General features: G+C 37.6%; 6 protein-coding genes across 6 annotated transcripts; 3 read left to right on the top strand and 3 right to left on the bottom strand.

Annotated features, from left to right (window-relative positions):
* Positions 1 to 490: 490 nt before the first annotated feature.
* Positions 491 to 2,649, top strand: LOC106453198 (inositol-phosphate phosphatase). Its single transcript, XM_048758283.1, has 13 exons — positions 491 to 555; positions 676 to 753; positions 841 to 896; positions 971 to 1,021; positions 1,104 to 1,184; positions 1,269 to 1,372; positions 1,463 to 1,547; positions 1,642 to 1,696; positions 1,786 to 1,829; positions 1,904 to 1,972; positions 2,065 to 2,165; positions 2,271 to 2,327; positions 2,426 to 2,649. Exons 2-13 carry the CDS (start codon positions 741 to 743, stop codon positions 2,523 to 2,525), a joined length of 816 nt encoding a protein of 271 aa, XP_048614240.1. The 5' UTR covers positions 491 to 555; positions 676 to 740; the 3' UTR covers positions 2,526 to 2,649.
* Positions 2,650 to 3,088: 439 nt separating this feature from the next.
* Positions 3,089 to 5,014, top strand: LOC106453197 (protein ABA AND ROS SENSITIVE 1). The gene is made up of 7 exons (XM_048758282.1): positions 3,089 to 3,317; positions 3,427 to 3,526; positions 3,641 to 3,803; positions 4,004 to 4,265; positions 4,407 to 4,482; positions 4,568 to 4,614; positions 4,715 to 5,014. The coding sequence occupies exons 1-7, from the start codon at positions 3,229 to 3,231 to the stop codon at positions 4,899 to 4,901; spliced, it is 924 nt and encodes a 307-aa protein (XP_048614239.1). The 5' UTR covers positions 3,089 to 3,228; the 3' UTR covers positions 4,902 to 5,014.
* Positions 5,015 to 5,998: 984 nt separating this feature from the next.
* On the top strand, positions 5,999 to 10,090 carry LOC106453208 (potassium channel SKOR). The gene is made up of 11 exons (XM_013895466.3): positions 5,999 to 6,498; positions 6,920 to 7,144; positions 7,227 to 7,290; positions 7,364 to 7,703; positions 7,774 to 8,069; positions 8,140 to 8,220; positions 8,358 to 8,456; positions 8,539 to 8,949; positions 9,017 to 9,387; positions 9,593 to 9,714; positions 9,793 to 10,090. Exons 1-11 carry the CDS (start codon positions 6,254 to 6,256, stop codon positions 10,029 to 10,031), a joined length of 2,493 nt encoding a protein of 830 aa, XP_013750920.2. The 5' UTR covers positions 5,999 to 6,253; the 3' UTR covers positions 10,032 to 10,090.
* On the bottom strand, positions 9,995 to 11,234 carry LOC106453209 (U-box domain-containing protein 21). Its single transcript, XM_013895468.3, has one exon. It carries the CDS (start codon positions 11,232 to 11,234, stop codon positions 10,107 to 10,109), a length of 1,128 nt encoding a protein of 375 aa, XP_013750922.2. The 3' UTR covers positions 9,995 to 10,106.
* Positions 11,235 to 15,123: 3,889 nt separating this feature from the next.
* On the bottom strand, positions 15,124 to 17,358 carry LOC106453193 (zinc finger CCCH domain-containing protein 33). Its single transcript, XM_048758284.1, has 7 exons — positions 17,062 to 17,358; positions 16,771 to 16,928; positions 16,605 to 16,667; positions 16,367 to 16,486; positions 16,030 to 16,275; positions 15,632 to 15,952; positions 15,124 to 15,540 (listed from the first exon to the last, which is right to left on the bottom strand). The coding sequence occupies exons 1-7, from the start codon at positions 17,114 to 17,116 to the stop codon at positions 15,331 to 15,333; spliced, it is 1,173 nt and encodes a 390-aa protein (XP_048614241.1). The 5' UTR covers positions 17,117 to 17,358; the 3' UTR covers positions 15,124 to 15,330.
* Positions 17,359 to 17,541: 183 nt separating this feature from the next.
* LOC125587556 (TIMELESS-interacting protein-like) lies at positions 17,542 to 19,183 on the bottom strand. The gene is made up of 4 exons (XM_048758285.1): positions 18,817 to 19,183; positions 18,629 to 18,751; positions 18,162 to 18,261; positions 17,542 to 18,022 (listed from the first exon to the last, which is right to left on the bottom strand). The coding sequence occupies exons 1-4, from the start codon at positions 19,120 to 19,122 to the stop codon at positions 17,676 to 17,678; spliced, it is 876 nt and encodes a 291-aa protein (XP_048614242.1). The 5' UTR covers positions 19,123 to 19,183; the 3' UTR covers positions 17,542 to 17,675.
* Positions 19,184 to 19,604: the final 421 nt, after the last annotated feature.

Consider the following 19,604-nt stretch of genomic DNA (forward strand, 5'->3'; position numbering starts at 1 on the left):
ATATTTACTTGAAGTTGTAGTATGAAAATATAGGAATGTATATCTTTGTTTAGAACAACACGATATTACCACTAATGTTTAAACATACTTTATCAATAAACATCGCATGAAGTAGTAGTTTGTGGTAGATGGTTGCTCACAAGTTACATCTTCACTAGTTCCAAAAAAAACCAATGCTCAATTTCCAAACGTTAGGCACCTTTACTTACGATTTACGATTTGATGATTTCAATGCAATTTAGACGAATACAATATAGGATAAGTAAATGTATCCATTTTTTACTAGACTTTCTTTATAAAAGTTTGGGTAAAAACAACATACAGTTTGTAGAAGTAGAATGTAATCAAATTTTAATTTGACTAGTAATTCTGTAGAGATTAATTCGGTAATACAATGTATTATCATACAGTGAGCCTCAGGCCCAAAGGCCACTCGAATTGGGCCGACCCGGATAAGAGAAAACTGATTCAGATCGTGGAGAGGAGGAACACTGGAGGGAGGATCAAATCTTTCCGCATTTCCGTAGATTCGACCATTCGAGTCCTCTCTATAAGGTGAAAGAACAAAACTTTTAAGGAAACGCTTTAACTGAGATTAGATTCCCCGAATATTCGCTCTGTGGCCAACCACAAAAAAACCGCTAACATTTTTTTTATCGTGTCTCCTTCTAGCAGAATCACCTAGAAACACAAAGCGTTACTATTTTCGTCTCCTCGCAACCTCCTCCAATCATCGAAAAATGGCTGAAAATGGTAAAAGACACTCTCATTCTCTTCCGTTGCCTCTTTTTGATTTTCCTCTTTCTCACTTTTTTTGCTGTTGTGTGACATTTGATGAAGGTTCTCTAGATCAGTTCTTGGCTGCTGCCGTTGATGCCGCTCAAAAAGCTGGACAGGTCTCTCTCTCTCTCTGCCTTGAGTGGCTGATCATATATATTAAATCTGGATCCTTTTGGTTTTGATTCTGCAGGTCATTCGTAAAGGCTTTTACGAGACCAAACATGTCGAACACAAAGGCCAGGTTTTTTTTTGTTTTCTGTCTCACAGTCGCAATATTGGTTTCCTTAAAACATGTCGGCATGTTTTTATAGCTATTTTTTTAGGTGGATCTGGTGACGGAGACTGATAAAGGATGTGAAGAGCTCGTGTTTAACCATCTCAAACAGCTTTTCCCCAATCACAAGGTTTTTTATTCTTCTCTCTTTGTTAGCTTCTTCCTTGCATTGCATTGTATTGTATTGATTGTTTAGCATTTTATTATGAATTAGTTCATTGGAGAAGAAACAACAGCTGCGAATGGTGTGACTGAACTAACAGACGAACCAACTTGGATCGTTGATCCTCTTGATGGGACTACTAACTTCGTTCACGGGTATATATAGCTCAATTCCCGTTCAAATGACTGTTTATTACGTTCTGCACAATTCATTTACAAAAACAAAACCAAATGCTGTTTCTGCAGGTTCCCTTTTGTCTGTGTTTCCATTGGACTTACCATTGGGAAAGTCCCTGTGGTTGGCGTCGTCTATAATCCTATCATGGATGAGGTAAAAGACTTCCCTTTCCCTTGATGATGCTGTGGACATGAATATAGCTCGATGATGTCTCTCAAACTTTACGTAATATCTAATGATTAAACAGATGTTCACCGGTGTCCAAGGGAAAGGAGCCTTCTTGAATGGCAAACCAATCAAAGGTTGGAACTTTACATACATTCTTCTTTCCACACCTTACACTCTATAGATTTTGTTGGTCAATAAAAAATGTTCTTTTTTTTTGTTCCAGTGTCAACTCAGAGCGAGCTTGTAACCGCTTTGCTCCTAGCAGAGGTAAAAGCTGTCTCCCTTGTTGTGTTACACTAGACTGTTGTGAAGCCTCCGCTCATAACTTTATATGAATACAGGCGGGCACTAAAAGAGATAAAGCTACATTAGACGATGCTACCAACAGAATCAACAGTTTGTTAACCAAGGTAAAAGTTCATTTGAGAGAGGAAACTCCATTTTTTGGATCCAACCTCTGCCAAAAAAAATCATGATCCTTGTCTTCTGTTTGATTCATCAGGTGAGGTCCCTGAGGATGGGTGGCTCGTGCGCACTGGACCTCTGCGGTGTCGCTTGTGGAAGGGGTGACATCTTCTATGAAATTGGTTTTGGCGGTCCATGGTAACATGTCTTTTTTTTTTTTTTTTTTGCTTAGCTATCAGCCTATCACACAAGAGTTTGGCTCTTGCACAAACAAGACTTGATCATATTAATATCAATCCACAGGGACATTGCAGCAGGAATTGTGATTGTTAGAGAAGCTGGTGGACTTATTTTTGATCCGTAAGTTTACTTTTACAAAGCCAACACACACACACAATGCAACAATGGACAAAGCTTTTGAACTTGTTTTTGTTTGCATGTTGTGTAATTGGTCACAGATCTGGTAAAGAGTTGGACATCACATCGCAGAGAATTGCGGCTTCAAACGCTTCACTCAAGGAGTTGTTCGTGGAGGCGTTGCGGCTTACAAATGTGTGAAGTTACCTATTCTTTGCTATGGTCACACCTTATGAACCATGTGACCAATTAAAGCATTTATTTTTACAACTATGTCACAACCAACTGATTTTTCTTTTGAAGTTATATTTCTCCTTTATGCTCATTCTAAAACTCTATATATTCGGTACCGAATTCTTTTTTTTTTCTCCATTTTGGAAGAGGATACACTTTTTAATACAACAACCGGGAATGAAAGACAATTCCTATATACTAGAGCTCACATGATGCCCGTAACTAAAACCCACACCGGGACAACACAACTAAAACCCACACTTTTTAGTATCAAATATACATTTTGGTTTTTTAAATTATTATTATTATTTTAAGATGATATGCAAAAAAGCTTGTAATTAGGTTGTCTTCTTCACAAATTCATGTTGCAATCTAAGTTGACAAGTTTAAGGCCTTTTTTGTCAATAGTACATACTTAAGTACCTGAGAGAAAAGAGATAACGAGCCAGGCCCAGAATCAGCCGGAAAGTCCCAAATTCAAACCCGTATCAGATCGACCCGACCCGTAAAATAGAATTGAATCGCGGAGAATCAGCCGGAAAGTCCCAAATTCAAACCCGTATCGGATCGACCCGACCCGTAAAATAGTAATTCTGATTCTCGCGGACGGGTGTGGTGAAATCTTTCTACTGGTTTGTCTGTGCGATTCTCAGATCTTCGCTTTTCGGTGATGGATGCTCAAGCGAAGAAGAAGGCGTTGTTCCGCTCCAAACTCAACGCCAAGAAGAAAGACTCCCGCATCGATTCTCCTCTCGTTAGGTAAAAACCCCTTCCCCTAATCGAACAATAGTGTATTGAGCTGCTGGAGTTAGGGCTCGAGCTTTGTAGTTGTAGCGATTACAAATCTTCTTTGGGATTGGATTTGCAGGTACAACGAATCAGACCAGCCTGTGTGCCGAGTGTGCAATGTCGTGTTGAAGTCTGAATCACTATGGGATGTCCACCAAGCTTCTCGTAAGCACCACGAGGTAAGACTCATGCTCTTGTATTGTGGATTGCTGCTGAATAGTGGTGTGGCTTTGTAACTTATAGTCTCTGTTTATGTTTTTTTTTTTTGTTTTTGCAACTTAATGTTGGAACAGGCAATCGATAATTTAAAGGCTAGTGCAGCTGGAGTTCAACGGAGTAGCAAACCTGCTGAAACTAAGCCAACCAAACTTGAAAGTTCAACCGCTAAATCATCCAATTCTCAGACATCATCTGGTCTTCCTCCTAATTTCTTCGAGTCTACTATTAAGCATCCTGGTAAATGTGTTATGCTCTTCCCTTTATGGTTTAGATTTTTTTTTTTTCTCTGTTACTAATAGTTGTAACGAATACATCTCTTATTAGATAGACTATCTGTGTTTAGTTGTTATTTTATCTCCATGGCATAGTAAAATGTGGAAAGCTTATGTTTATTGTGGAACAATTAACAAACTAATTAGTCAACTATATGTGTTCAGAATCTGCAGAAGTTGAATCGTCAAAACCTAAGAACGTGCATCAAGGTTCAGAAACAAATAAGACTAAAGGACCTCTTCCAGAGGGATTCTTCGATAATCAGCAAACTGATTCTTCAGATACCAAACCCACGATTGAGCCTAAAGAGAGTCAGACGCAGGCGACTGGTACAGTGGTGAAGGGAGCCCTTCCCACTGGTTTTTTCGATAATAAAGAAGCTGACCTGCTTGCCCGTGGAATAAAGCTTGTCAAACCAGATATTAAGTGAGTTTCTTGTTTCCCTTTAACATTCTTACTTTGAGATGTCATGATCTTTATGTACTGGTTCTCTCCTCTGTTAGCTAAAAGTCTTCGTAGTATAGCTTTCTCTTAGTGAACTTATATAAGCATGGATACTTTTTACAGGGACGAATATAAAGAATTTGAGAAGTTGATACAAGAAGATCTGCAAGTAGTGGATAGTCGCTTGGAAGAAGAAGAGGTCTGATAATTTTCTGTCAATAAAATTGTTTGACCCCATCTAAGCTCTGTTTATTAACTTAACCTCTTCGCACTATAATTTTCAGGTTGATGCTGCGGAAACCATTGAGGAGGAGGAACAACGAGAGCAAAGGTTATTTGAGACACAAGTTTGTTATAGCATGAAGATGAATGAAGTTGAATTACTTGTTTTAGTCAATACTTGGCCTTCTCTGTTTTATCTTCTTCTGTAGATCATACAAAGAGAAAGTGGAGATTCTGAAGAAGAGGAAGATGGAACTGAAAGCGGCTAGATTAGCTAAGCGCAGCAAAACCTCTGAAGGGTCAGTTAAAAAGCCGAAGAAGACTGAAGAAGAATCGCCCAGCGATGATGAGGATGACGAGGATTCTGCTGTTGATTGGAGAGCTCAGCATGTTTGAAATAAGTCAATGTTCCTCTAGTAAAACATTCAGTCTTGTGTTAGCAAATCCTCGGGGAAAAGGAATCAATTTCTCTTGCAGAATTTTCAAAGCTTATAATATGCGATTAATTATGGAGTTTGCGGTTATAATTTCATCACTGGAGCCTCTCGAAAGAGAGCTTCAGTATTTGAGGAAGAGTTAAACCTTTGGAACTACGGTAGTTGGTAAACACTTCACTTTATTATTCGTATAGTTTCATTTTCTACAGATTTTTAACATATTTATAAATAAATAAATAACAGAGACATCTCTAGAAACCAATAAGGGTCAGTGTGTGTGCCCAACCATATACATGATTTATAACTTATCAATTGCATTTGGATTTCCATTATAAACCAATGACGTGAAATATTCAAATATAACCAAAGAATAACAAGAAAACAACAACGTTATGTTATCTGATTTGATAACTTGAAATGGAGTCTACAAATAAAAAGAGAAAACACCCGAAGCAAAGGTTGATCGGCTAATGCACATTGCACAATTGGTATAAACTAGTCTCCCATTGTAGCATAAACTAATTAACTAGTAACTTCTGACCTAACAAAAAAAGCACCTAAATACCATAACGTTATCTATATAATCATATGGCTTAAATTTTCACGTGAATTTTATAATATGCTAAAGGGTATGGCACAACGGGAATCAAAATACATTTCAGTTCAGTTTAGAGTCTATCTATCATAACACTTATATTGCTCCGTCATCACAACTTGCGGCTTTATAAAACCTTTATGAACAGATAAGCGAAATGTAACTCTTAAACGCAATTTGCCAATCATCACGAAACTTTATGCCATGTTGTAACATTTAATGACTTGGTTATCTATCTATCTATAACTTGTGGTTATAAATAAGACTCTGGTCGTCTCACTTTTACGTGCTCTTCATGCAATCAAAGGTATTTATACACACTCTACATCATCAATTCATCATTATCTTTTATTTTGGCCATATGTCATAACGTTTTATAAGGTAGATAAATTAAGTTTTGTAACTAAACCCATATACGTTTTAGAAGAATAATTATTAATTTAATAAAGCACTCTCCCAAAAAAAAAACGAAAATGTCTATAAATTTGTCGCTTAGATGTTATTGTTCACCAAAATAACTCGAGTTGCTATTTGTTTTCCACCATCTGATCATTTTCAAAAGTTGAAAACTCAGCCGCCAAATTTAGACGTAACTGAATATTCATAAAATAAAAGGGAATAAGAGAGAAGAGAGAGAGAGGTTATCTTCTTCTTCTTCTTCTTCTTCTTCTTCTTCGTCAAATCTCCGATTATCTGATTCACGTGATTAAGAGGTAATGGGAGGTAGCAGCGGCGGCGGAGTTTCGTACCGGAGCGACGTCGACTCGGACGTGGAGTTGGAGGATTACGAGGTGGATGATGATTTCGGAGAAGAAGGGATCGTCGAATCGGGTGGAAACAGATTCAATCCCCTAACGAATTTCTTAGGATTAGATTTCACCGGAGGTAACGGCGGAAAGTTCACCGTCATTAACGGAATCAGAGACATTTCGAGAGGTTCCGTTGTTCATCCTGATAGCGGGTAAGGCGGTAAAAAATCATATCCAGTCATATGTTTTTAAATATTTTGTTCCAAGTCCCTAATTATTTTACTATTTCACAACATTTTTGTTTATTTAATTTAGCCACGTACTTCGCTTAGATGATGGATGGTTGGGTCTAATTGATTAGACTGATAATATGGGGTCAATTATAGTGAAAACAAAAAACTTAGGGACATGGGTGCTGTTTATTCTTATTCATCCATTTTCCCGCCATTTAATGACAACGTAATCAGTTTCTCAGTGGTCACAAATAACCGTTGGCTAACAACCACTGAGACTGATCCTAACCCGAAGAATACTTTGTTTTGCTGGAGCATACTCTGTTTAGTTTAGCTTCAAAAATATTAAAATCGGAATTGAAAGATTGATTATTAGATTTTTTTTTTAATCGATTGGTAGATGCTACAAGGCGTGGACCATGTTCATAGTGATATGGGCACTTTACTCTTCCTTCTTCACTCCATTGGAGTTCGGATTCTTCAGGGGATTACCAGGGAATCTGTTCATCCTCGACATCCTTGGCCAAATCGCTTTCTTAGTCGATATCGTGTTAACATTCTTCGTGGCTTATAGAGATAGCAGAACTTACAGAATGGTCTATAGACGCAGCTCCATCGCTTTACGGTACTATTAACTGCTCTCTCCTCTGTTTGTTTAAAGGAATGAGCTTTTAACTCTTCTTTATGGTGTACAACAACTTTTGCAGCTACTTAAAATCAACTTTTATTATTGATTTTCTATCATGCATGCCATGGGATATCATCTACAAGGTACACATTTTTTTTTATTTCACTACTTCGTAAATCAAATGGCAAATATTTGAAACTGTGGATTTGAAAACAGGTAGCAGGTCGAAAAGAAGAAGTGAGATACCTATTGTTGATAAGGCTATATAGAGTTCGTAGAGTCATCTTGTTTTTCCACAAAATGGAGAAAGACATAAGAATCAATTATCTTTTCACAAGAATCGTCAAGCTTATATTTGTGGAGCTCTATTGCACTCACACCGCTGCTTGCATCTTCTATTACTTGGCCACCACGCTTCCTGCTTCTCAAGAAGGATACACCTGGATCGGAAGCTTGAAACTGGGAGACTACAGTTACGCTAAGTTTAGAGAGATCGATCTCTGGACCCGGTACACCACTTCTATGTACTTCGCTGTTGTCACTATGGCAACTGTTGGTAAGTTCTGGAAAAAAATTTCAAAACTAGGTCAATCATGTTATGTTTCTGATGTTGCAGTTTGATGCAGGTTATGGAGATATACATGCGGTTAATATGCGGGAAATGATATTCGCAATGGCCTACATTTCATTTGACATGATTCTAGGAGCTTACTTGATCGGTAACATGACAGCTTTGATAGTAAAAGGTTCGAAAACAGAGAGATTCAGGGACAAGATGGCGGATATTATGAGGTATATGAACCGAAACAAACTCGGTAGAAACATCCGTGGTCAGATCACTGGTCATTTGCGGTTGCAGTACGAAAGTAGCTACACTGAAGCAGCTGTTCTTCAAGACATACCTGTCTCTATCCGCGCTAAGGTAATGAAGATCAGATGCATGCTTTAAAAATTGCATATTCAAAATTTATAACTTATGTTTGTTACTGCAGATTGCTCAAACGTTATACTTGTCGTATATTGAGAAAGTTCCTCTCTTCCGTGGCTGCTCATCTGAGTTCATTAACCAGATTGTAAGCCTTATTGATTTGGACTGTATACATCTTTTAATACTGGCGGTTCGGAGTCCAAGTCTGTAATCTATCAGGCCCGAAACCATAGCATGTAGTATTAGTTTCATTTTCAGACATTTATTGTTCTGTTTTTACAGGTTATAAGACTTCATGAAGAATTTTTTCTCCCTGGAGAAGTAATAATGGAGCAAGGAAGTGTTGTTGATCAACTCTACTTCGTTTGTCATGGTGTATTGGTAAACAAATCTCAAATTAAACCCTTAGTAAATGTCTCAAAATTAAAAGTTAGTAAACATGATTTTTGTAACTTAAACTCAGGAGGAGATAGGTACAGCTAAGGATGGATCTGAGGAGATAGTATCACTACTTCAACCAGATAACTCTTTTGGAGAGATTTCAATCCTCTGCAACATTCCTCAGCCTTACACAGTTCGAGTTTCCGAGCTGTGTAGGATTCTAAGGCTAGACAAACAATCTTTTATGAACATACTCGAGATATATTTCCACGATGGACGGAGGATACTCAACAATCTGCTTGAAGGGAAAGAATCTAACGGCCGGATTAAGCAGCTGGAATCTGATATAACCTTTCATATCAGTAAACAAGAGGCAGAGCTAGCTTTGAAGTTGAATAGTGCTGCTTTCTATGGTGATCTTTACCAGCTTAAGAGCTTGATCCGAGCTGGAGCTGACCCAAATAAAACAGATTATGATGGAAGATCCCCTTTGGTATGCTCTTTTCAAATCTTCTCCTTAACCAAACTTTGAAACATATCTAATATGTTTTTTTTAACAGCATCTTGCAGCTTCTAGAGGATATGAAGACATCACACTGTATCTTATTCAAGAATCAGTAGACGTAAACATCAAAGATAAACTGGGGAACACGCCGTTACTAGAAGCAATCAAGAACGGGAACGATCGTGTTGCTACCTTGCTTGTGAAAGAAGGTGCAACGTTGAGTATAGAGAACGCAGGGACTTTTCTTTGCACTGTGGTTGCCAAAGGAGACAGCGATTTCTTAAAACGTCTTCTCAACAATGGTATTGATCCAAACTCTAAAGATTATGATCAGAGGACACCTCTTCACGTTGCTTCTTCTGAAGGATTGTATCTCTTGGCAAGACAGTTGGTCGAAGCAGGTGCTAATGTCCTAAAAAAAGACAGGTATATATATACAATATTCTGATTCTCTATTTTACCAACTAAGTAACTGTAATGTTCAAAAAATCATTAAATGGTAATTATGCATAAATGACTAGCGACTAGACATATTATTCAAGGAATATGCAAGGTTAAAGATTAACGAATTATTGATCAATTTTATATATTTAAGTAGCGGTTTATTAACTGTTATTTGTATTTGAATCAGGTGGGGAAATACTCCTCTAGATGAAGCCCTAGTTTGTGGAAACAAGATGTTGATAAAACTACTTGAAGACGCTAAGACTTCTCAGATGTCTTCGTTTCTGAATAGCTCTAAAGAGATCAAAGGTAGTTTATATTGAACTTACTAACGTTTCTATTGAATGTTTAACACATTAACGAGCTGTTTGAATGATCTATCTCCAGATAAAGTTTATAAGAAGAAATGTACAGTCTATTCTTCACATCCGAATGATTCCAAAGAGAAAAGAAGACGTGGGATTGTATTGTGGGTGCCTCGAAGCATAGAGGAGCTTGTAAGAACTGCAGCGGAACAGCTGAATTTTCCGGAAGCTTCTTGTGTTTTGTCTGAAGATGAAGGTAAAATTATTGATGTAGAGTTGATAAGTGATGGACAAAAACTGTATCTGACTATTGAAACATAATGATTTTCAGACAACTTTCAAAAACAGAGTAAATACAAAAAAGAATTGTGTTGTGTGTTTGTTTGTTTGTTTGATTTAAAATGATTTCTTCACGTTCTTCAAATGCATAGAAGAATCGACACAGTTTGTGTTCTCCATCTCGTTTCTACATCGGTTTAAGTTCCGCAACAGCTCGCTGGCTCTCTCTTTAGTCTTCTCCTCGCACCCGACTTGTAAAACCACCAAGAGTTTCTCGAAGGCACCAACTTGAAGAGCTTCAAGCAACACATCTTCTCTGTTCTTTCTCCATAGCTTCCAGAGAATAGAGACCGAGCATTGCGTTGCGAGATCCGAAACGCGTAGGATCTTCTTCACTATAAGAGGAACGATCAAAGCGTTTCCAAGAACGTCTTCTCTGCTTTGCTCGTTGTCGCATACGACGTTTAGAACCACGAGGCATCTCTCGCAAACGCTCTTTTCGGCGTTGTTCACGATCATCTCTGCGATCAATGCGACCAAACCCAAGTTCACGAGTTTTAAAGCGGTCTTGTTGTCGCATGAGATGATTCTATATATTGCCATTATAGATGCTTTCGTCGAGCTTGTAGAGACAGAGTCTTTGATGATTTTTATTAATCCTTCGCAAGCTCCTTCGATGTCTGTTAACGCGTAGACAAACCTCTTGTCGATTGCAATAACCTCTCTGATAATAAACAGAGCGTTTTGCCTCGTTTTAGCGTCTGGAGCGTTCAAGAACGAGACGAGAGTGTTGAGGGAAGCAGTTGATCCCATCTTGGAGAAACCCTCTGTTCGGCTCAGAGGCAACCAAGAAGTTATAACAGACAAGACTTCCTCCAACAGACGCGCGTGTTCCTCGCGCGTCGACGCGAATCTTTGGAAGCAAGAAGTTAACTCCGAAACGACGCCGTATTGGAGCAGACACTTCTTGTTCGTCTCTCCGTTGTCTCTTGCCAAGTTCTTGATTTTACTAACAATCTCCAAACACTCTGCATTTTCCTCGCGAGCCGTCGCGTTTTCAAGTCTCCGGCATATCTCAACCGCATCACGCGGTGTCAACGGCGCGCGCGGTGACTGAACCAGCTCGATCTTTGATGATCGGAGTTGAGCCGGGACTTTAATTTTCACGACAGAGGTATCGCCGGGAGTCGATAGGTTACGTCTCTCTGCTCTTCTTCCTCCTCTTGATCTCCATGGTAACACCATAATCTCTTCTTCTTTCTTGTTTGTTTGGTTTAATATGTGATGTTTATATAAAATAAAGTTGATTCTTTACGTGTTTATATACATGCATGTATGAGGTTTGGTAGTTATATATAATATATATACATAGGATAGGAGGACGTGGTCAAAGAGGTTGTATAAGCTTGAAATATGAAAAGGTACGAAATGGAAAACTTTGATTAATCTTTGTGAACTGTATTGGAATGTTGACCGTTGAAATCTTTGCAATTCGTATTCTAGGTCCTGATTTGTGACGCTTTTTAGCTGTTTTTTTAATTACTATATTATTTTCATTTAAATAAAATTAAGAAAGATTAGTAATTAGATCATACAAGAACCATTACAGTATTATAATAAACTATAGATCACGCGTGTTTTCCCTTAACTAAATGCATACTTTAGGTTTTTATTACATCAGTTGTCAATACTACTAATCAGCTCGAGGTATTTGGAATAGTTACGTTAATGAGTATAACGTATAGTACAAAATAACAAACTACAAAAGCGTTATGAACTTATGTATTTGAATTGGACTCGACCGGAAAACGTATGTGAGACTCAATGTGTGAATAAGAAATAGTCATTATTGAAATAAAAATTGATTATACTGTGAGTTATGTATTTGAATTGGACTCGACTGGAGAACGTATGTGAGACTCAATGTGTGAATAAGAAATAGTCATTATTGAAATTAAAAAATCGATTATACAGTGATTTTTTAGACCGCCGTGTAAAAAACCGAGTAAACGAAAGACTTTGGACCAAGGCGTGTGCGACTCGGGGCTGGGTCGCATTTCTGTCTCCGGGGTCCGTGTTTGTTTACTTTTCCCCCGCGTCATGGTTTCTCCAATCATGTCCAACATAAATAATTAATATACACGTAACACTTCAAATCAAAAAATATACATACGTGCTAAGAAAGTTACAAGTATCTGTATAAAAAGGAATATTCAATTTGACCCAATTTGGTTTGGGCTTTCGGATAACCGTTGGGTTCAGATCGGGTTCGGATATGACACATTGGTTTTGGATCAGTTTTGTATCACATCCTAGCACTCATAAAGTAATTATATATAGTTCGGATTCAGGTTATATCGGATCAGTTGGGATAATCCAAAGTAAAATTTTAAAGAAAAACATAAGAAATATATACATATTTATATAGAATTGGATATTTAAAATACTTATTTAATATTTATTTTTTGATATTATATCAAAACAAATATGAAGTTGAATATTTGAAGTATATATATTTATGTTTCAATTACATATATGCATAGTAATTTAGATATTCAGATTAGTTTTTTCGAATATTATTTCGGTTTTTTAGTTCTTCGAGTTACTCATTCGATCATATAACACTTTAGGTTTGGATTAGACATGTCAATTAGGGCCGAAGCCCGTAGCCCGAGCCCGCCCAGCCCTAGAAATTACCGGGCTTGGGCTTAGCTTTATAAGCCCAAAAAAAATTGGGTCTTTCGGGTTAAGCCCATTTGGGCTTTGGGTATTTTGGGCTTAAGTCCGTTTGGGCTAGGGCCGGCCCGAAAACCCGAAATTTATATTTTAGCGTAAATATTATCCTTCTTTCTTGTAATCGAAACTATTATTAGTATTGATATATTATTTTAATATTTTTATCTAAACTCTAATAAAGCAAATATAAAAGTTTTTAATGCACTTTATTGTTTCATCATTACAAGTGTTACATTTTAAATTTTACAAAAGTATATATTTTGAAAATAAAACGTTTGACCATGTTTATCATAAATTTTGTTCTCTTATATTTTTTGTTTTAATTGATATTTGATTATTTAAATCTTATTAAATTTGGTTTGTGTATAAAATGTTTTTAAAACATACGAAAAAATAAAAAATTTGTGATAGACAAGAAAATTTTAAACTCACTTTATACTTTTTTTATTTTTTAAAAATGAAACTCTTTTTTTTAATGAAAATTCACATGTATTAAAACGATAGAAATGACAATGACAAATTATTTTTCGAAAAGCCCACAAAAGTCCGAAAAGCCCTGTAACCCTATAAAGGCCGGGCCGGGCTTTGAATTCTAGGCCCAAATTATTTTCGGGCCGGGCCGGACCGGGCTCAAAAATTTACGGGCTTAGCGGGTTTGGGCCGGACCGGGCCGGGCCAGCCCGAATTGACACCCCTAGTTTGGATATCCTCTGTAACACCCTATAAAATGTCAAAACCCACTCGGCCTTTTTACATTTTAAAATAGGTACAAATAGATTTTTTCGGTTCAGGTTTAGTTTTATGCTCATGACTAGCCCCAATCAAAACTATTTTAAAATGATTTTAAATATTAATATTTAAAATATTCGGAGCCCAATGAATCGACACAAAAATATGTAATGTGGCCGAAGAAAAATCACAGTAGAAAAATATATATGGGCTTATGGGCCCTTAGTTAAGACCGGACCCTTCAAAGTTTAATGGGTTCAAGTATATACTGAAGCAGAAATGTCTCTATACATCTTCCATTTACTTGTACAAGTCCATGTACTGTAGGGTCAAATGATTAGTGCACAGTTTCGTTCAAATCACTCCTTTGGTATATGAAACTGTAAGTGCTCTATTAGAGAGCCAATTAATGCAAACTGTAATGAAGCAAATTCATGTCTAGATTCGTTAGACAGTTTGGGGTTGATGGTTAGGCCTTGCAGGATCAAATCTAACACATTATGTAGTATTGATAAGCTTGGCCTAATTTGTTACTGGTATGTATCAATGGTTTTGTCTTTACAAATAAGTTGTTGCTTCACTGCTGAAATAATGATCTCAACAAGACAATTCCATAACAAAATTTATAATTATCCCACAGCCAACACATTCAGAATATCAGATTAATTAATATGAACCTCCATATACCAACTCCAAGGAACAGAAGATTTCCATGAAGAAAAATTGTAATGGAGGTTCAGATTCAATATTGTCATCTTCCGACACAAATTTGGTACAGAGATATAACCTGTTTGCTTTATAGATGACTTTAAACTTAGATTTTCCGACATAGACTAGCACAAATATGGGAAAACAATTATGATAAAGTGTAATAGTGTTTCCTCCAAAGGACTACTCCATGGAAGAGAAAGACTTCCATGAAGATAATATCATCGAGGTTGAATGAACTGATGTTGTCATCTTCCGACACAAAATTGATACAAAATTATAGCCTATTTTGCTTTGTAGATGACCTCAGAGATCATATAAGTAAAAAAAACTAAAAAATAACGAAGCTTTCAAACACAACCAGAGATCCTAGATCATAGAAACTGAGATTGAAGGAAAGAGGGATGAACACATAAGTTATATACTCATAGCTGTTTAGGGCAAACCCATTGAGTGAAGCAAACGACGCCGCTTAATAATAAATTGGGCTTTTGTTTGTTCAATATTTAATATGGGCTGAACTTGTTCCTATTGGGCTATATAGGCTCGCTAGACAACAAAAGTAGTGACGACTACGCTGATCTGGAATTTTTTTTTCCCCTCAAGCTGATTCAGCTTCGACGACGATTGATGAGAAATAGAGAGATCTTTCTACGTCATTCGATTTCATTACCAAAGCTTAGTTTGTTGTAGTGGAGCTATCGGATTCATGCTCCTTTTTTGACAAAAATAAAATGCAAACACCAGGACTGTTAAAAAGACAGATATTGAAAAAAGAATTATGAAAAGTCAACAGTAATAATATGAAAAAAGTATATATGAAAAGTCAACAGTTATAATATGATAAATCTTGAACCGGTAGTAAGAAGATTATTAACCATAGGACGTTAAAAAAAAAAAACCATAAGACCTTAACCGGTAAGACAGTGTGTACCTTATTATTTCCTCCAAAGTCAAAATATGAGGAAATTACTTTTATTCACCTGATTCACCAAATGAATATTACAACAATGGCGATCATATCAGATATTACTTGTATAAATCACCTCCTCTATACATTATTAATATAAATGCTTCAGATTAAATGAGAAAGACAAGAATTTACAGATTCCTCTCTGAAAAATCAAAGTTTTTTGAAGCTCTCTTCTTCACTCAGTGCTGCTGTGTATCAGTTGGTAGTGTCTTCCCCAGAGGTAGTTGCTTGTCTTGTTTCAGACACTGAGACTCTTCTGGAATGTCCACCTGATGTTTCCACAACCTCATCTGTCTCTGAAGCCGTGTTGTCGTATGCGAATACTTCCATTGGGTGATGAAATTTACAGCTTGGACCAAACTTGCAGATTCCATAGCGACTATAGAACACACACAACGGTTCTCCCTATATCCAAATCAAAAGAAAACAATTAGAACCGAGTTCTAATGTAATTCAAGATGCGTTTCTTTTCTAAAGTTTGTTGAAAACAGCTTACAGGGCGTAAAGGTAGGCCAATGGGACTTAAGAGACAATCAGGAGGAGGAGCTTGTCTATCTCTAGGATGATGAAACTTGCAAACTGTGCCAAATTTGCAGTCTCCTGTCTTCATGTAGAATTGGCATTCAGGTTGTCCTGGTCTCTCCGGGAAAACGCTCTCACTTGGTAATGCAAAGAACCCTCCTAATGGAACAGAGGATGCCGTATTGAGACCCGAGACTGACCCTTGAGACTGAGAGCCAGCCTCGTTTTGCTGCATGTTTCTGTAGTTGGTGTGATCATTTCCAGTACCTGAAGGAGAAACTGAGCCGAGCTGACCCTGAAGAAGAAAACATCGATAAAAAGATCAAAAGCAAGTCAGACTTAGCTGAAGGTTACTTTTTGGACACAACTTACGGTGTAAGGGTTCCATCCTTGAACGGGTACAACTCCTTGAGGCATAAGCAATGGGGTGTAGCCAGAGGGATCTTGCCATCGAGGGCTGGGAATAAAAGATGCGCTTGACCAAGGATAAGACTGTTGTTGGCCTGAAGTAGGAACCATGAGGCTGGTTGTTGGTTGAGGCTGAGGATGGTTGAATTTACAAGTGGCGCCAAATTTGCAGTGTCCGGTTCTTAGAAAATAAGCACAATCAACCTCATTCTGCATATTATTTAACAACATAGAATCACTAAAAGGGATGAAACAGTGACAAGTGTTGATGATAAAATAAAATATAAAGAGACAAACATACAGAGCGTAGAGGATAGCCTAACATATTGAGTGAGACTCTTCCAGCAATGCCAGCTTTGTTCCTGGGATGATGAAACTTACATGTTACTCCAAACTTGCAGGTTCCTGTCTTCAAATAGTACTACACACCCCCAAACATAGAGAACATACAATGTAAGATGCTAATATACAATGGAAAATAAATTTCTTATAAACATTATTTCATTATGCAACAGAGGAGAGAGTATTGAATAATTCACCTCGCATTCAGGCTGACCAATCCTTTCAGGGTATTCTCCTCTCATCCTTGCAGTGGCTATAACCTATAAGAGAGATACCAAAAACACTCTCTCAAAAAAAAGCTTCCAACTTTGGATCCGACCAAACAGATCTCTGAACTCAAAAATCAGACACACAAGAACACACCAGTTCACGATCAGGAGGATGGTTGAAGCGACAAGTGGAGCCAAATCTACAAAGACCAGTTCTGATGTAATAAGAACAATTGGGCTCTCCTGGTCGTTCCGGGTAAGAACCAGCTTCCATCGTTTCATCGTGACTCAAATTCATTTGCCACATTGCCTCTGATCATCACAACCCCATCCAAAAACAGGAACAGAACTCGAGATTAAACCCAATCCATAAAAAAAAAAAATATATATATATATTATTTCGGATCAAAACTGGAAAAGAAGAGGAAGAAGAAATTGAAGGGACCTTGAGTCATCAGAGGCGAAAGAGAGGACATAGGAACTCCGGCGTTAAAATCCATAGACGTGAAGAGGAATGTCTCCGACAATGATGATGAAGATGAGCATAAGACATTATTACACAGTCATCACTCTTATGTGATTCGCCGATCCTCTTACAAGAAAACGAGAGTAGTGGCGACAATGGACATAGATGAAGACGACGAATCGAGTGAACAGAGAGACAAGAGGAGAGAGAGGAAGTGAGGAGAGACGAAAAGCTAAAAAGCGTTCTCCTCTCACCTCCACACAAAAGATACAAAGAAATTTAGAGATTAATAAATTAAAAAGTTGATGCAAATAGTAAGACGAAACTACCCCTACCACCGATGTTTTTTGCTGCCACTTTTATTTTATCTTCTCCACCTAAATTGGACGGTAGAGAACAAGTCGCACCATTTTTTATTATTTTGTTTCATTATCTTTGTCCTCTTCTGTGTATGGTTTATTCATACAATAAACTACTACTTATTAGAAAACCAAACCAAACCAAAAGTCTTACACATTCATTGGTTTACAATTCATTAACTATAACAATCAAAACACCAAATCCCAATTGAACATCTGGTAATGAAGCTAAACCTAAGCTTGATTTGGTTCTAACCTTGCTTTGGCTCGTTCGAGAGCTTTGAGCCGATTAGCTTCCATTCGTAGTCTCTGTTCCTCGGAAATGTTCTGAGCTCTCTCCATTGCCTTCAGTCTATTAGCTTCCATACGTGCTCTTTGCTCTTCTGTCAGTTCACTGCTTTGATCCATGTTCTGTTCTTCATCGCTCGGTAGCTTCTGAGTAGGTCTGGAGTCCGTTGCACTATCAAATATCTCATTCAACATACTGTCTTGAAAGGCATCAGCATTTGTATCAGCATCCACGGTCTTCTTTGATGGTACGTTCTCCTCGCCATTACTTGGCTGATCCATATCTACATCACCTACACACAAAAAAAAAGAGTTTTCATCACAAACAAAACAAGATTGTACTGAAGTGAACCTAAGTTGGAATGCAGCCACACAAGAAGCCTTTCTTTTTTTTTCAGAGTCAAGGGGGGAAAGCTGATATGTGTTACATACCTTGATCATCAGAATGAGCAGCATTTTCCTCCTGCTTGTCGTATAACTTATTTGGATCAACTCCACTGGCGACCCTTTCCCTCAGTTCGTTTATACAAATCTAAAAAGGAAAACACATAACCAAAGTTTTAACGCAAATGCAACATACTCATTGAGTGAAAATATAAAGTTAATAGTTACTTGTAGAACCTAAAGGATGTAAGGGAACTAAATATTAAGGCTATGAGGAGCACAATGATTCATATTTACCATGACAGCCTAACACATTCTGAGATTCTACTACTTGAAACTATCAAATAAACACATGATTGACTGACTCGTCACTGAATTTAAAAAAAAAAAAACGAGCAATGTAACTCTGGTTTCAGTAATCTTGCAAAACCAGATTCATAATTGCCACTAGGAAACATCAAGATTGCATGAATTAAGAACAGTTACAACATCAGAAGAAGTGAGATTGATTGTACCTTGACACGCTTAGTAGAAGCGACTTGTTGGACCTTATGCACAAACTGATCAAAGGAGTAGTAAGGTAGCAGATGAGAGTGCCACTCACTGTACATCCTTATCAAATTCCCCAAATCGCTAACCTAAAACAAAACCAATTATCTCATCAGATCTGATAATGATCAGGTTATGAATACGACTCTACTACCTCTTTCCCTCGCCCACGATACTTGAAGGATCTAGGGAAGTGGCGAAGAACGTAGCCGAGACCATCCTCCGAGAGCAGCGTCTCAGGTGTTAGCTTAGGCCTTGGGACTCTCGCCTTCGTCGCTTTGGGAAGAACAGGTCCCGCGGCGGCGGGGTTTCCACTTTTGGGGAAAGATCTCTGCGACTCGTTGTTAGGGATTTGAGAAGATGGCGCGGGATCGCCGGCGGCCGGAGCCGAGGAAGGGCAATCGCGAGACCAGTGACCGGGTCGGCCGCATTTGAAGCATCCCGTCGGAGCTGATTCCATCTTTACGCCTTTCGATCTTCTCTCTCTCTCTCTCTCTCTCTCTCTCTCTTAGGTCTTATCAGATTCAATTGCGAAATTCGTTTTGGCGGTTTAGTTTTTTTTCAGTGGCGGGAAAAAGTGTATTGGATTAACCGGACGGGTTTTAATCGACCCGGTTTCTCTTACTAAATTTTATTTAACAAAAACGTATTATGTATGCATGATTTGGAAAGTAGTAATCATTAAATACTAGCATGAATAGTTTTCAGAAAGAAAGAAAAAAACTAGCATCAATTAGACTATATGGATCTTTTCATAATATATAGTCTATCAATTTATTTAGGACTAACATTTTAAAATTACTTATAACATACCAAAAATAGCAAAAAATATACTTATTGTAATTGACTATTGGATAAACTAATTCATTTTTATCTTTATTTGGGAGCATAACTATTATTTTTACAAATACAACTTAGATTTTACGCTAGCCTAAAAAGAAG

The sequence above is a fragment of the Brassica napus genome, chromosome C5, assembly GCF_020379485.1.
Source record: "Brassica napus cultivar Da-Ae chromosome C5, Da-Ae, whole genome shotgun sequence".
Classification (NCBI taxonomy): domain Eukaryota; kingdom Viridiplantae; phylum Streptophyta; class Magnoliopsida; order Brassicales; family Brassicaceae; genus Brassica; species Brassica napus.